This window comes from Zonotrichia leucophrys, chromosome 5 (assembly GCF_028769735.1).
Source record: "Zonotrichia leucophrys gambelii isolate GWCS_2022_RI chromosome 5, RI_Zleu_2.0, whole genome shotgun sequence".
NCBI lineage: Eukaryota > Metazoa > Chordata > Aves > Passeriformes > Passerellidae > Zonotrichia > Zonotrichia leucophrys.
This window is the reverse complement of record NC_088175.1, coordinates 92,789-109,936: the sequence shown is the minus strand read 5'-3', so window position 1 is coordinate 109,936 and position 17,148 is coordinate 92,789. Positions and strand designations below refer to the sequence as shown.

Genomic DNA, 17,148 nt, shown 5'->3' with positions numbered 1-17,148 from the left:
ATGGAGCGCATCTAACCCAAAACACTGCTGCTGGCTGCAGAGCCATGCACCCCTCTCCATGCTGGGACTAACACTGGGAGCACCCTGGGGACTCCCAGCTGGACAAACACATCCCTCATGTGTCCCATGGCTTCACTCACACAGAATGACCACAAGGAACTTGTGCATCACATCCCCAAGGGCAGCTCCAGCCCCCAGACGTGTCCCATGGCTCCACTCACACAGAATGACCACAAGGAACTTGTGCACAACATCCCCAAGGGCAGCTCCAGCACAAGCAGCATCTCACAGGTGGGATTTTGCCTTGTCTTTCCCATCTGCCTTTCAGATGCTCTCACAGCATCTTCTGCCAGTCCCACCACAGCTCCTGGCTCCTCCATTCAGCTCCCTTCTGGTCCTCATCCCATGTCACAGCTCTCCCTGCTCCTCTTGGCCCCAAACCTACCCAGCCACTTCACCCAGCAGGACCTCAGCCAAGCCAAATTATTTTTAAATTCCTGCCTGGCAATAATCCTCATCACACCAGGTGACTCATGGGCTGGGGCCTGAGGGCAAACCATCCTGCTGACACTCAGGTTTCTATTCTTGCTCCTCTTCCATTTCCATCCCTTGTCCTCAGACATGCCCTCCAGTAGGAATGAGTCAAGCTCAAAAAATGCCAGGAGAAGGAGACATTGCTGTGGTCACCTCTTCCCAAAACACTGGGGCAGGCAGCACATACTGCTGGTGGGTTACTCTTGATGTTTGTCCTGCTCTAATCCACCCTGATCTTTCCTTCAATTAGCCTCTGGAACAGATTAAACTCTCACACTGCCTAATGGGCTTATGGGTCTGGTCCACTCCTTCCTGGCACGAAGGAGACAAGCTGCTCTCTCCTCCCAGGAACACAGCCAGGTGTTCAGCAGGTGAACATCCTTTTTATCCTTTTTCAGCCTCTCTCCTTGCTTTTTCTCCTGCCTTCTTGAAACACTTCTTCCCATTTTCACCCTGCCTGGGGTAAAATAAGTGTCTAATTTTCTTCATGTGCTTTGATGCCTTCCAAATTGGGCCTACAGTGCTTGAGCAGGAGATTAAAAAGCAGAGGGTTTTGCCTGCAATGACATTATTTTGGTTTGGGATATTTGTTCAAAGCTCACATTTTGCTCTTGGCTCACTACAAAAATAAAAAGAAGAGACCCACCCATGGTAGATGTGGGCAAAACTTAGTCCCTCTTGGCCAGAGAGGGATAGAAATTTTCCACCCAATACAGACACATGGAGAAGTTGCTGTTAACAGCAATCCAAAAATATTACCCAACTGTGGCCACATCTGGGGGTTATTTTCGTAACATTCCCTGTCTCTTTTTTGTGTGTGTTTTTTTGGTGATCCATCTTCAGGGTGCACATGGTCAAGTGTGTGGAATCAGGCACAGTGAGCCATGAACAGCTGCCTCAACACCAAGGCTCTGGCACATGGATGAGAGGACAAAGCAGATGGAGCTGATCTGGCCAACATGGCTTTGGTATGAAATAATGATGGGAGATGTGTTTTGGGACCACCAGTGAAACCACATGATCCCACAATGGTGGCACCTCACCCAGGTGTGCCCACCCTGGGCCAGCTGTTACCTGCTGTCTTTGGTAGGCTGAGAATGTCCTCTCCAGGTCCTCGAGGTCCAGGATTTTGAACACTTTTGTGTCATCTATGTTGGTCCACACGGTGCCTGCCAGCTTGTTCTGCAAGACAGCAGGAGCATTGCAGGTGGGGGTCCTCACCCACTGCCCTCACATCACCACCCAGCACCTCAGTGCCCAAATTTTTGCCCAGCTTACCTCTGGAAGCTTGGACCAGTTGAAGGACTTGAGGGCGTTGGTTGGCTGAGGGATGCTCTTCTTCTTGAAGGCCATGCCTGGGGGTGCTCCAAGGGGAGGCATCAGCCCCCCCAGGGGTGGGGGGCCAGGGGGAGGGGGGGGACCACCAGGAGGAGGAGGTGGGGGAGGAGGTGGGGGACACCCCCCTGGGAGTGGGGGGGGTGGTGGAGGGGGCAGGAGGGAGCCGGGAGTTGGAGAAGGCGAAGGGCCCCCAGGTGCTCCTGGTGGCATGGGAGGTCCTCCAGGGCTGGCAGCACAGATTGCCCTCTGGGAGAGAAAGAGGAATGGGGACTGGTCATATGGAGGTGGGGACACCACCTAAAAAATACCCCCATGCTGATTTTTAATTAATTTGGTTAAATTTTAGGAAAAATTAAGCATTCAAAGACTTCAACACTCCTGGCTCAATGCAACTGAGAGGCAGAATCAGCCCATCACTAGGGACAGACACCTTGGTGGCATTTCCAACAAGCTTCTTTCTCAGTCCCCCCATGCAGATGAGCCTCCTGGAATCACCCCATAGCACATGCAGGGGATTAGGGACTGGGCCCTAACAGGAGCAGGTTTGAGGTCTCACCCTGCTCATCTCGTGGAGCTGTGCTGTCAGATCTGCCACCTGCTGCTTGACCTGCTTGTGCTCGCTGGACTCCTTCTCCAGCTTCTCCTTCATCTTGTTCAGCGTCTGCATCATCTCCTCCTTCTCCTGGGCCTTGGCATCACACTCCCTCTCCTTCTTCTCCAGCTTCTGCTGCAGCTCTGTGTGCTCTGAAACAGCCCCAGGAGAACACTTTGGGTGACAAACTTTCCTTTTTGCCAACAGCAGCCCACGGGGGCTAAACCCCACATTGCCCTGCAGAGAAGCTGCAGCTGGCAAAAAGGAGCCTGTGTTGTGCCTCAATACCCCATTTGGAGCCTCTCCATGAAAAAAAAAAAATATTTTCTTTGTCCACTTTCCATGTCAGCCCCATGGCATGACACTATCTCAGCCCTTCAATAAAGCCTGCAGACATACGTATAAATAAACATATAAATATATGTGGTATGGTAACTGTTTATCCAAGGTTAGAGTTCACATTGTATATTCCTCCACCACTCACCTTTTCTCATTTTTTCTGCTTGCTCTTTCCACTGTTTCACTTCATTTTCATTGACTAACCTAAAAGGAGAAGAGATGTAGCATGTGAGACAATCCTACTACAGCAAACAGGAGACCATCATCAGCAAAGGATACGACTGAGGAAGTGGAATTTAAGGCTCCAAACTAATAGCTCTGCTGTGTCTCCCCTCAGAGAGGGGAGATTTTTTTTTTTCTGATAGGAAGAGATTTACAGGGCAGAGGGCATAGAGAGAAGTCAGAAAGCATATAAACAATTTTAATTACTACAAGCTCCATAGCTAATTGTCACTCTGTCACCATGGAACTTAAAAGGGATGTACAAAAGATATGTGAAATTGTGCTAAATGTGCATCTGCAAAACTCAATCGTTCAGAAGAATTCAAATGGGATTCAATTTGATGGAAGACAAAGGACACTGAGATCTCTAATATATAAAATTTATCAGAGAACCCACAAAAACTCCTAAATCTCAAATATTACTTGCAAGTGCTGTCTAACAAAAGGGATGGGCTTCATTGCTAAGGTGGGATGAAGCCAACAGTTCCAGGGATGCTGGAACATCACTGTGTGACAGTGACCAGCAGGGAACCGTGACCCCTGAGCACTTACATTCGTACAACATTTTTAATGTTGAAGTTTTCCAGGGGAGTGGCATCAGGGTCCTGCCCTTTGTCACTCTGGATGACAATCTGCTGCACGATCCTGTCCAGCAGCAGCCAGTACTGGACGGTGTTGCCGCTTCTTTTATCTGCAGGGAAGGAAGAGGACAGACTGACGTGAGCACAGGGGAAATTGTGACACTGCTGGGCAGGAGGGCTGGGCTGCCAAGCCCCCAGCAAGCCCTGGCTTTCCTGGCCTCTCCTGGGACTCACAAGGCATCTGGAGACAGTGGTGCAGGATGGACATAAAGTGCGGGTACGCCTCGCTGTGCGTCAGCCTCTTCCTCGTCAGCTCGAACATCTGAGTTGCACTTTTGGTGTCAATGTGGACCTGTGGGCAGGAGACAGGCAAGGTCAGGTCACTGCAGCCACAACAGCATCTCCTGATCCCTGAGTCTCAGCTCCCCACCCCACGAGCCACCCCCACCCCAAAACTGACAGACAAACCAGCCCCACTGCCCTGCGAGGGGCAAACAGAGCTGCTGGGCAGGCAAAGGACAAAAGGGCTAAAGCAGGCTCTAGGACAGATATTGCAAAAGTGCAGAGCAACAGGAAAGACTTCCAAGCTCCACATTTTATCCAGAAGACCACTCTTTGTCCCTCTGACCACTCTTTTGTAACTATGACATTGAGTGCCAGTGTCTGCATCAGCAGCATTTGTACTCACCAGCTCAAATCTTTTGGCAAACTCCAGTTCATCCTCATTTCTAAGCATTTCAAAGAAATCTAAGTGCCTGAGGAAAGAAAAGGGGAAAAAAACCAAACCAGAACAACCTGTTAAAAGCAGATATAAATGTGACAATGAGTAAATTACCAGGCAGCTGGTTTGTCAGTGGACCAGACGCTGGGAGGGCTTGAAACACCAAGTGGACCTTCAGCCCTGACTTCCTAATCACTACAGGATGTGCAAGGAGCCTTTTGGGATGAGAAGAGGTGGATGAGGGCTGACAGCATCCCCTGAACCCCTGATGGCACATCCTCCCCAGCTCAACCCTACATCAGAATACAGCAAAACCCTGTTGGAATTTTTTCTCCCTCTCCGGAGACAGCAAGGAATTTCTATAAGAGGTGTGACTCTAGGCCAACACCTGAAGGAAGGGCAGCAGACGAAAATCACAAATGTGCTGGGGGTCCCTACTCACCGGTCGAGGGTTGAATTTTCATGTTGCCTTAGTTTGTCAATGACTGGCTGGATGCCCAGCATGAGGAATTCATATCGCAGATGGAGTCTGAAATCCAGGCTTTCCTGCAAGGCACAGGTGTGGGCTCAGCACAGCGAGGTGCACACCCTCAGAAAGTTAACTGAAATAAATAAACACCCCAAGCACACCCCAAGGCCTCCCTGGTGCTCACCACGCCTGCCCCCTGGCTCAGGACAGCGTTGATGAAGGACATGATGGCTGTCTTGAGGCTCACTTCATCTCGGTACCGGCCCGTGCTCTTGTCCAGGTCGTTGATCAGTGTCTGCCAAACACAAGGGGTCAGTTCAGTGCCCTGTGACAGCCCCAGTGCTGCCCAAACAGCCAGGGAACACGGGCAGGAACAGCTCCTGGTGATGCTCCAGCAGCTGCTGGCCACCCCAGCACCCATCTGGGCCAGCACCAGCCCATCCAGGAATGCTGCAGCCTTGCAGAGCTCTGATCCCAGGGACCCTGCACAAACAAGTTTTTTTTTTGGTGGGTTTCACCTTAAATAACTGCTTCCTCCCTCCTTGCTTGGCTGCAGATCTCATCAGACACGGCTCTGGGGTAATTCTGGATTTTTCAACTTGCAAACAGCCATAACAAAACATTTGCAAGCTGCCACTCAGATATTTGGGAGGAGAAAGGGTCAGGAACGCTGAATTTCAGGGGCTGAGGGGTGAGTGGAGAGCCACTGTTGTGGTTTGGAATGGAGGAAATTTAGGGAAGTGATGTAAAACTTTTCGTTCCCAAGGAACAAAATTTAAAATAAAGGAACTTATTTAGAATTAAATAATGAAAATTTTTACCTTTAAACAACTCATCTTGAAAACAATACCCCATAAATCAACATAACCCATCAACAAACTGTAAGAAAACTTGTAGAAAACAAGAGGGGCTTCATGATAACAGGGCTCCCCAAACAGCTGTTATCAGTGAAGAAATTAGAAACCACAGAAGAAATGGGTTTTTCCCTCTTATAAAAAATCTCCATAACATTAACAAAAAAAAAAAAAAAAAAAAAAAACCCAAAAAAAAACTTCTCTCCCTAAGCAAACTGTAAAAACCCCTATTTTAGAAATAATGAACTGACTAGAAATTGTAGGTTTTGTTTCTTTACATTATCAGTAAGGAAAAAAAGGTTGGGGAGTGAAGTGTTCTGAAGAGTTTATTTTAATTCCTACTACCTTTTTTCTTTAATTACTTTCCTTATTTCCTTTTAATTTATTGATAAAATTTTTATACCCTTTAAAGTTTTGAACCTGCTGTACCTTTCACCTAATCCTACCTCACAAGAAGAAGTAAACACACCAATAATTAACCGACACCAAACCCATCACACTCTTTAATCCATTAACCAAAAAAAAAATCTCAAAATTAGTAAAAAATCTCAAATTACCAAACCAAAACCAGCACACCCACCTACCTGAAAACGTGTCCTTTCACTGGCATATTTCTGGTAGTGCAGCATGGCCTCCAGTACCTTCTTGTGGCCGCCAGGAACCAGGCACACGGCGCCCATGATTTCCAGCACTGCCACTTTTGTCTTAATATTCTCTGTGCTCAGACTCTGAGCAATGACATTGATGCTCTCCAGGTGGGCCAGGACGTGGGCCCTGCCCAGGGAGTTGTTCATTAGTGCTTTTATACATCCAATGAGCGAGGTATGTATTCGAGACTCTGCTGTCTCATAGTCCATGCTTTTGAGGAAGTTGAGGATACATGATAAGCCATCCAGGTCGATGAAGCGGGTCACAAATCTGCCAGAAAAGAGAGTTTTCACTTTATAATTATTTATAAATCCATTATTATTTCTTTATTTATTATTTATTTATTTATACTTGGCCTTTTACCCCCTAACAGTCTGTTGATGTACACCTAGAACCTTCCTGTATACTTTTTGATGGATAGCAGAAAGCCTGAAGGATTCCCGTGGCCCAGACACAAATAAATTGATTTTTACACCATGGGGGTGTAAAAATCAATTTAATTGGTGCCTGGCTGCCTGTGCTACCTGCACAAGGTTCCTCAGAGTGAGGATATTTCAAAGAGAACCAGCTAACCCAGCCAACAACACAAGTCTCGGGATGGAGGTTGGAAGTTTGCAGTCACACTGCAAAAAATACCAAGCTGAGTTTTGAGACAATTTTTGAGCTGGAAGAAGATTCCAAGCCCTGAAGTCACCTCCTCATCAGCTGCAGACACCTCAATGTCACCTCTCCTGCCTCACCATCTCACCATCCACACTCTTCTTCTCCCTCAGGCACAGCTCCCCAATTTTAAAAGATTTCTGATTTTTATGATGATTTACAACACCACTGAACATAGAGCAGTCAGCAAACACAGGGCAGTGCCCAAGCAGGTCCACCAGACCCAGCACTGCACCCTGGTGAGGCATTTTAGGGCCCCCATGCCCAGTGCCACCCAGGCTGGGTGATCTCTTCTTTGGCAAAAGGCTGGAAAGCAAACGAGCCAAGAACATCCCAACACTGGGATGATTTTAATTCAAAACAAGCCATGCTGATGGGCAGCAACAAAAGGAGTAATTGCAGGCTTGGGGGAAACTGCTTTCTCTGCTTCAAAGCTTGCCCTTCTTCCAGCCAAAGTCAACAGGAAAGTTGGTGTTCACTTCCCTGGGTGCAGAAGTGGATCCAACAGGTAAAATTTTCTACAGAGCCTGCTGCATCCCTAAAAAAACACTCAAATCCCACTTTTAAGGATTTTATAAAGTTTCATGGCTGGCCACCATGAAACTTTATAAAATCCTTAAAAGGTCCCACAAGCACCCACAGGTCCAGGTGTCACAGAAATCAGGTGCTCATCCCAGACCCTGGAAATTTCTTACTATTAACCACAGGTGGGAGAGGGAAAGGTATTTCCAAGCAATAGTAAATTTGTTTCTTCCATAACCAAAACAGGTCAGGCACTTCCCAATGGAACATATTCCCATCAGAAGATATCAAGTGAGGCACTTTAGGTATTGCAAAAGTGTGCATGCAGACTCCAGAGAAAATTAAATTAGGAAAAGCTGCAGACATTCAGAAAGCATCCCAGCCTTCATTTATCCTCCCATCAAAACATGTTTTCCATTTCATAAAAGCCTGAAGATTCATGTGACTTTATTCCCTTATAGAGTGCAAGGGGAGCTGAAGTTGAAACAAAGGTCCTAGCTGACCAATAAAAATTGTTGTTTTCTTGGAAAAAAAAATCTTCAAGGAATTTTTACATTCTGTGCAGTACAAAGGAAAATTTGGAAAAATAAAAAAGTTGCCTGATTTGCCTGAATAAACCGGGAGGTTCTGGTGGCTCTTGGTCACTAAAAGGACCAAGAAAAAGGAACAAAATGACAAAATGTGACACAAAAAAAGCAGTTGCTGAAACAAAAAAAAAGGCCGTTAGTGCCTCAGAGTCCTCACCTCTCTCACCCTGTACAGCTCCCATTTATATTCCTATTTAACCCCCTGGTCTGCTAGAAAACTCAAATACCAAAAAGAGAAGGGAAGGGAAGGGAAGAGAAGGGAAAGGGGAAGGGGAAGGGGAAGGGAAAGGAGAAGAGAAAGGAGAAGGGAAAAGGAATTGCCTCATTGGTTTTGTCCGCAGTGCAGTCTTCAAACTTTCGATTGTTTTATTTCTCTCCTCCTCATCTTCTTTTTCCAAGGCGATCAGGGATTTTCTCTGTGCAAGGAGGAAGGCAGAGGTCAGGAGGGGAATGTCCCTGTGTGCCCAAGGAGTGGCAGTGCCACCACCCACTGTGCCAAGCCATGGGGATCCTAAACCCACCCTGGAAGTCTGGAATCCTTATGGCAATCTCAGAACTTGGGAAAAGGAGCAGTGAGGAAAAGCACACCATCTGTGTGGGTCTGGATGGGGACAGAGGGATGAAGGCACTGCCTCCAAGCTCTCACACAACTCCTGCTCTGCTCTGCACTGCTGTGGCCTCACCTGGAGTCCTGGGGGCAGTTTGGGGCACCACAATGTAAAAAAAGACACCCAAAAAAGGCATTAGGCTATTGGAGATCATCCAGAGTAAGCCACGGGGATGGTGAACAGGCATCCTAGTGCAACCCAGCAGTGTGGATCTCAGCTGGGGACAGTGTCTGTGTGTACAGGATGCATCTCCCACACTGGAATTTGCTCTCCAGCTGGGGCTGGGGCTGGGATTTGACTCCTGCACCAGGGCTGCCTGCTCCCTGGGCATGCATGAGGCACAGCTACAGCTAAAGCAGCTCCCTGAGTGGTTCCTGCAGCACCCAGCAGTGCTGGGCCCCAGAGGTGTCAGGGTGAGCCCTGCCAGCCCTGGCTGAGGCTAATGCAAGGCAGAAAGGGACCCAGCAGATATGAGGAGCTGTGCTGACCCCTCCATTTAACCCAGCTCCTCTTCAGCAGCACGTCAGGGAGATCAAAGCCACCCTGCAGGCATCTGGCAGGCTTTGATCACAAGCTCTGCTCAGGCTCAGGGCCCTTTCCAGCTGGCAGCCCATGGCCAGCACTGGGTGTTCCTGCCTTCCCAGGGGGATCAGCACACTCCCTGCTGGCTCACAGCCCCTGCTCATCCCTCTGGGAGTGCTCAAGGCCAGGCAGGATGGGGCTTGGAGCTACCTGGTCTGGTGGAAGGGGGTCGGAGCTGGATGTGCTTTAAGGTCCCTTCCCACCCAAACCCCACCCAGGATTCTGTGGCTGAACAGAACACCCCAGGAGCTGTAGGAACATCTCCATTGTGCAGCTGTACCTGTTACAGGTGACACTGCCACCCACACCCCACCCATGGTTCTGTGGCTGCACAGAACACCCCAGGAGCATCTCCATTGTGCAGCTGTACCTGTCACCTAACAAGTGACACTGCCATCCAAACCCCATCCACCCATGGTTCTGTGGCTGCACAGAACACCCCAGGAGCTGTAGGAACATCTCCATTGTGCAGCTGTACCTGTTACAGGTGACACTGCCACCCACATCCCACCCACGGTTCTGTGACTCACAGAACACCCAGGTTCAGCAGGAACATCTCCATTGTGCAGCTGTTGTTGTAACAGGTGACACTGCCACCCTCTGAGGCACAGTGCTGGCACTGTCCCCACCCTGCTGCTGCCCCACCTGGGGTTCAGAGTCACCAGAGATACTTACAGCAGCCATGGAATTCAGCTGATCAATGTAGAACTCTGGCCAGCTGGTGGCTCCTTTATTTTCTTCCTGGTCCTGGGTAGGGGATAAAAAAAAAGTGAAACAAAGCCAGATTAGTAAAAAAATAGTATTAACATTGCCTGCCCTTCATGGCCAACCATTTCTGAAGCACTCCTGAGCTCTTGCATTATTTTATGTTAATATAAGTGTGACTTTCTATATTCTGAGCTTCCCCCTGACTCCAGCTATGCAAACATTACCTGATTTATTGAACTGCCATAAATACAATTACACCATCTGCCTGTGACCAAACACTGCCCCACTGATATTGCATCAGTCTTGTGATTATCAGCTTCAGGGAAACCAGACTGAAATTTTACATCCAAATCTCTCTCGTTTCAACTCCACAGTGCCCTTGAAGATTTGGCTGCACAGCCTTGAGTATGCTCAGGGGGGAAAATGTTTAAAAGCAATGAAGAATGTTTAAATGTGACATGGTCTAGGCTGCTCTCCTGGAGCAGAACCATGACTTATCAACAGCCTAAGAGAGACTCCAGGCACAACAGCTCCTCTGGGGACTTCATAAGTCACTGGGAGGGAACATGCATCTGGCAATGTCACTTCTTGAAGGGTGTCACCCCTGGGCCGGTGATCTGTGACACTGAGTGATGCAGAGTCTCATCTGGCCATCCTGGTCCACAGTGCCCTGCATCTGTCAGGGTTAAAGAGGGGTTTTCAAGTTCTACCTTGTTCTTGTAGGACATGATTGAAGGATTAAAATCCCTCAGTACCTGTGAGCCCAGCTCAGGTAACTAATGCTGCACATTCCCAGGGGCTGCATGGAGCAAGCAGGCAGAATTTGAGGGAATACTTCATAATTAACCTTTTCCCTCACTTTGTTTTCTTAAAAACATATATACCAAAAGAAGAAGAGGATTTCACAGCAGAAATTTTACACAGGTCCCAAACATCTTCCATCAGTAACCAGCACAGCCTGACTGGCTGCATGGCTGCGCCCCTTCCCTAACTTTCAGAGCTGTTTGTAAACCTCATTTCACACCCCAAACACCTGTGATGGGGAAGCAGGACAGAAGCTCCTCTCTGCCCCCACCTCTGTGCTCACAAACAACTGTGGCTGCTTCAGCGAGCCCGGGGAGCAGAGCCCCAGACATTCACTGTGCCTCAAGAGGCTTATGTGGAAAACTTCTGTGCATCCCAAACTTTCCAAGATGAGGACAAGCAGATTGAAGGACAGGTAATTTAGATGAGACTCAGTTTGCCCCTGGGCAGAACAGGGGTGCCTCCAGACCTGACCCTTCCTTCGGCTTTGCCACAACTTTGAGAGCACTAAAAGGCCTGGAAAGCTCTGCCCTTTGCTTTAACACTTTCTCCTGACCCCACAGTCCCTCAGAGGTGCCAAGCAGCTGGGCTGAGGCTCAGGCCACCTGTCTGCTCAATGTCAATTCTGTCTGACATGGACATCAGGGCTTTCAGCTCCTCACTGAGCCCTGGGCACTCATGCCAACCCTCTCTGTGCCCTGCCAGGGCAAGGCTCTGACAAAGCTTGTGGGAATTCTGCATTTCCCAGCTTTCCTGCCCCACTTTAGAGTCCAGCATGCAAATGGACTCCAGGGGACAAAAGAGCTGGGACACTCACAGGTGCCTTGAGTATGGTCCTGTCACCTCCTGGAGGCGTCAGAGAAGGTCCTTCCCATTGTCCCTCTTATAAGAAGCATCTCTTTCTGTCCTAGGGTGATGTTATGATGCTCGTATCCCCATTCATGTGTTCTGTTTATGCTGGATATTATGTTCTGTGCCTTCAAGACTGGCTCTGAAGAGTGAAAGTTTTGTTTGGGTTTTCTTATCAGCCTGGGACACAGACACAGGGCAGGAGCTAATGTGGCTTTTGCTTTTTTGCTTTTCACTTTGCTCTCTTGCTCCTGCTTCGCTTCTGCTTGCTTTTGCTTCTGCTCATTAGCTAGTTTAGCTAAACAGTCCAAATTTCTTCCTGGACTGTTTCTCCTTTCCTTTTTTTGGAACCACTCGAGCCTGCTCTGGGCTGGGGCCTGGCAAACCCCGAGAGTTTGCACCTTGTGGCCCAGCGGGGCCTACTCTGGGCAGCAGCTGCCCCAGCGCCGGAGGGACTGAGAACAGAGCGAGCACCCGCAGAGAGACTTTCTGAATTTGTCATCTTTTTCAGAGCAGTGACAGAGTGGTGTCACCCAGTATTGTTCATTCTGTGTGCTGGGGAGTGCTGTGCCTGTTAAATAAACAGGTTCTTTCCACTTCTCTCCCAGGATTCCTTCCTGAACCGGTTGTGGGTAGGGGCCCTCCTTTGGAAATTCTCTACCAAATTTGCCCTAAACCAGGACACTTTCTCACCAGAGGCACCAGCTGGGAAAGGTGGCAAGGTCCCCAGCATGGCACAGCAGCAAGAGGTGTCCAGATGTACCCAGGGAGTGAGATCCCTGCAGGGAAAGCAGCAGGGCTGGCTCACCCCACAGCCCAGGACCTGTGCTGGGAACACCTGTGAGGCAGCCAGAGATGGGGACCTGCTGCTCATTTAGGGTTGAAAAGAAGCACTGGAGCAAATAAAGGTCTCCAGGGGGGTGGAGGGGAGGCTGAACAACAAAATTGGCTAAACTGCTCATTTATAATTAACGTGCTGCATTATAAATATTTCCCTTTGCTCGGCTCCCTCGGGCTCTTGCATTTCCTCCCTGAAACCCCCAATTTAGAGAGTGCTCTCAATTAAGTGCAGCAGAACCTCATTAATTCCGACGAGCAGCTGGGCAGGCTCCTCAGAAAGCAGCTTCCCAGGCAAAGGGGGACTGCACAATAAAGCAGGCAAAGATCAGGGCAGGGGCTTCCCTCCCCTCAGCTCCCTGCAGGATGTTGCTCAGTGGTAATTACTGGGGCTAATGGTCTACAGCACACTGAGAAGTGTCTTTTGGTGTGCTCCTGGTGGTAAAGAAACCTCCTGACAAAGCCACAGCCCGGAGGGAAATAAGTCACAAGGCTCTGCTCAGCGCCAGGGGGAGGGAGGAACCTCTCCAGCATCAGGGTTTGAAAAGTTGAGTGTGAAAAATGGTTTCCCAGCACGCAGGGTGGGTTTGGGGATGTGGGTTTTGCAGCCTGCCTGCAGGGAGGGATGCAAGACACAGAGCTGAGCACCTCCAAGGTGAGTGTCTCCAGGATGTGGGTGCTCTCACACAGCAGAGAAGTGAGGGCTGATCTGAACCCTGCTGGAACCCAGACTGAGCTGCTCTGTTGGAGACATTGATGATGGCTTTAATTGCACATCAACATCCCTCACTGTCCTCCAGGCCCACATGGGCTCAGCTACAAAAATTAAGCCGTGCCAAAGCTGCACAGACAAGGGCAGCCCTTGCTGCATCCCCTGCTTTGTTCCACCTGAGCCCCTCACCTGTTTCTTCTTTCCAGAGACCTGGCAAAACCACAAATCCCATCAGCTGCAGCCCTGCTGTCACCAGGTCACCCTCTCATGTCACAGCCCCTGCTGTCCTGAGCTCTGTGCATGGGGCTGATGGATGCTGCTCTGCTCCAGGGTGGCAGTGGCTGCTGTGATGTGAACCCCATAAATGAGCTCCATCCCCTGCTCAGCACTGCAGGGAAAGCAGTGCCCAGTCATTAGCAAGAGCTTTCCCATGTGAAGGTCACCAATCTGGCAGCTCCAGCCATCCCAGAGATTTCACACTCCCCAGCCCTGTCATGTCTTGGTTTTGAGCCTAACACTTCCACAGCCCTTGTGCCTCCCCCTTGGAGTGTCAGCAGCTCCCACTGCCAGAATTTCTTCTCTTCCCAATGCAGAGGAGGTGGGGGCTCAGCCAGTAGTGGCTCAAAGCAATTTCAAGGCTTCTCTCAACCTGTCTGCACCTGGAAGGAGCCTCCCCATAAGCTCCTGCTGCTCTGACCTGCAGGATGCAGCTGCTGGGAACAGTGCAGCCCCCCAGCATGTCCCCATGGTGGTAGGGACAAAGACACCTGAGATGCTCCTCAGTGCTTTGTCACACCTGCTTTGCTTCCTAAACAAGCTTCTGGCAGCATCTCACAGCTCCTCAGCCTGTCACACCTGAGCCAGCAGCCTGCTTCCCTACCATGGTGGGGCTTTGGGATAACTGGATTTGGAGTTCTTTGGGATAACTGATGGTGGCTGGCTGAGCTCCCCACCCAGCTGATGTCCAACACACCAGTCTACATCCTACAGGGCTGGATGGAAAGGGCTGGCTCACAGCAGCCAGCTCCATGCAAGCCCTTCAGTGACACCACCAGTGGCTTTTCTCCGAGGTAGCAAGTGACAGAACAAAAGGAAATGGCCTCAGGTTGTGCCAGGGGAGGCTTGGACTGGATGGCTGCAATAATTTCATTAAAAATGTGGTCAGGCACTGGAACAGGCTGCCCAGGGCGTGGTGAAATCACCATCTCTGAAGTGTTCAGAAAAGTGGGCATGTGGCACTTGGGGCCATGGTTTAAGGGTGAACAAGGCAGCACTGGGTTAATGGATTCAGTGATCTCAGAGGTCTTTCTAACCTTAAAAATTCCATTATTTTGGTGGTTCACCTCCTTCTTGGCACCACCTGCAAGCCTGGTCTGCCCCAGGAGAACTCCTCAGGAAAGGATTAAAAAAAACCAACTCTCTTCAACTGGCACCAGCTGCAAAAACAGAAACACCCCCTTCATTTTTACACATTGTCCTGACATAACTTTTATTCTGCACAGTGTTCTCCACCCCTCCTTGCTGCTCCAAAACAACAGGGCAAGGGAAAGTTGGCAGCAGTGGCAGCTCACTGGATTTTGGCAACCCTTCCCTCCCTGACTGTTCTGGATGATCCACCTGGATGATGAGAGGAAGCAGGCTGTGGCATGGATGGGTTTTAAAGCCAAGCAGCCTCTCTGAGATGTTTAAATCCAGCCCAGCTCCACCAGCATGGCCCAGCCTTTGCCAGGAGTGTGCTGGTGAAGATTTGGACCCCACCATATCCCCCCAGGGCTCCCTTATCCCTCCAGGTACCCCTGAAACAGAACCTAAATGATTCACCAAAGCTGCTTCCCCATGAAGCGCTGCTGCAAAGGGCTGGAATTTCATCAGACTCTCCCCAAGCTGGGATTTCAGGGTCTGAACCAGCCCAGCCCAGCCTGCTCTGGTTTTTCCATATGCTAACACTTGCTATGCCCTCTCCTCCACAAACACACACACGTGCCCCTGTACACTTTTCCCAGGGTTTAAAAATTATGCTCCCCATAAGCAAATATAGCATGACCAGATGCCTTTGGTAGTCAGCTGGTTCATTGTTTGAAAAGCTCTGCTTCAAAATCCAAAAAAGATTGCTAACAGATGCATTTTTTGGCTGGTGAGGGAGAAAAACCTTGCTTAAACAAAAGTGTGTTGTGATTGGAACTAAAAGGGGAATTACCTTGAAAGATAAAAACTATAAACATTTCCCAGTGAAAAACATCCCCAGCCATGAAAACAGGCAGTTTCTCTCTGTCAGCCTGAGCAAATGACACCTGAGATGGTATTTCAACCTGCTGCTGCAATAACAGCAGGTCTATCTGTATGTTCAGAGGTCATGAAATCATTCCCATCCATCCCAGGTGACCCTGGAGCATGGCAAAATGCCCAGCTGATTTATCCTCCCCTCCCCTACATGCCATCTCTGTCAGCTTTTTCTCTTAGTTCTGGCTACTGCAGCAAAAAATATGGGGGATTGATGTTTTTTAAATGAAGGAAATGGACAGCAAGCCCCAAAAAAGAGCTGCAGGGCTGAGCAGGACAAGTGGAAGAAGGAGCTGGAAAGCAAAGCTCTCTGGAGGGAGTGGGTGGAAGGAGCAGTTGGAAGGGAAAGAGGCTGTCTGCCTGGGAAATAGAGGATTATTGGAGAGACATCACTCATTTATTACATATTTCCCCTGAAAAAATCACCACTGCTGCCTTTTCCTAGTGCAAAAGGTTTTTATCTGACCCCTGAGGAAACTTTAGATACAAGCTTTGCTTCACACTGCTCAGAGCAATGCACCCAGGGTTGGTGATGCCACTGGGTTTTCAGCACAAGCTGACAGAGCTCAGCATCCCTTGGCATCCCTGTAGGTCATTTTCCTCTGCTCCAGCTTTGGAAACGCTCAGCTGGACCCAAAGGGAGAGGAGCAGAACCCTGCATTACATCAGCTGTTTGTCACTACCCATCCCTCCCACCTGGTTATTTATTCTGAGCTTCTAACACCTTGCACCAATCTATATTTTGAGGCTCATAAAAGCCACCCTTTGAGCTGCTTTAACAGCTTGGCATGACCTGCGTGGGCTGTCAGGAGCCAAATCTCCTGTGGTTAAACAGGTCCTGCAGACTAAGCACCAAGGGTTAATCATTAACTCCCTCTGGAAAAAGGCCATCCTGAGTCACACTCCTGCACTGAGGCAAACCCACAGCCAAAGAAACAGCAAATCTGGAAACCCTCCTGCTTCCTCTCTGCACTTCCTAGCAATATCCTCTCCTGGAGAGCGGGACCAGCAGGGAGTGAAATATTTTGGGATGAGCTACGAGACGAGTCATGGTCCAGAAATACCACTTCTAAAAGCAGATTTCATCCCTGCCTTTGCATTTCCCTGCTTTACCCCAGCAGCAGAGGGGCTGACAACTTCAGAGAATAATCTATAAATCTCTCTCCTGACCCCAGCACTGCAGGGCTGCTGGATTCAGAGCAGAGTCCAGCTCCTCCTCAGGCTGTTGCTGACAGAATAGCCCCACCACGAGATGCTTTTTGTCCCTCTGTCTGTCCCCTGAGTGACACAGGGTGATGCAGGAGGGCTGGGACCACGAGGAGTTCATGCAGTGCAACTCCCAAGGGTGGGATGAAACCCATTCCCTCCATGGATGGAGAATCAGGGAGGACAAAGCCTCCACCCTGCCAAACCAGTCCTGTGGGCTGGGATAAAACCAGCTGCTAGCAGGGCAGAGAAACCAGGATAAAAGCAGGGCTGCAGGCCAGGGGGAAATATTCCAGGGAAAGAAACATGCCTGGTGTACAGCTGGATTTCCCCTATTTCCTCTCAACAGGTGCTGTCAGGTCTCTTTCCAGGACAACCCAGCAAAAAATGTCTCATTTTTGGTTCCCTTTTATGAAATCTTACCTGTCATGGGAATACATAAACCAGCAACATCTGGGATGTGCTCTGGAGAGCTGAGTGTGGTGGATGACACCA

The 17,148-nt window shown here is 49.4% G+C and overlaps 1 protein-coding gene across 2 annotated transcripts in view; it reads right to left on the bottom strand.

Annotated features, from left to right (window-relative positions):
- Positions 1 to 17,148, bottom strand: part of DAAM1 (dishevelled associated activator of morphogenesis 1) — a 96,068-nt gene that overhangs the window by 23,440 nt on the left and 55,480 nt on the right. For both annotated transcript variants that reach the window (XM_064713897.1, XM_064713898.1), the window contains exons 5-16: positions 9,933 to 10,004; positions 8,389 to 8,483; positions 6,235 to 6,568; positions 4,981 to 5,091; positions 4,770 to 4,873; positions 4,295 to 4,361; positions 3,841 to 3,958; positions 3,578 to 3,716; positions 2,949 to 3,007; positions 2,429 to 2,616; positions 1,813 to 2,118; positions 1,609 to 1,716 (exon numbers count right to left, since the gene is read on the bottom strand). In XM_064713897.1, coding sequence (XP_064569967.1) covers positions 1,609 to 1,716; positions 1,813 to 2,118; positions 2,429 to 2,616; positions 2,949 to 3,007; positions 3,578 to 3,716; positions 3,841 to 3,958; positions 4,295 to 4,361; positions 4,770 to 4,873; positions 4,981 to 5,091; positions 6,235 to 6,568; positions 8,389 to 8,483; positions 9,933 to 10,004 — 1,701 coding nt within the window. The remainder of the gene's footprint in view (positions 1 to 1,608; positions 1,717 to 1,812; positions 2,119 to 2,428; positions 2,617 to 2,948; positions 3,008 to 3,577; positions 3,717 to 3,840; positions 3,959 to 4,294; positions 4,362 to 4,769; positions 4,874 to 4,980; positions 5,092 to 6,234; positions 6,569 to 8,388; positions 8,484 to 9,932; positions 10,005 to 17,148) is intronic.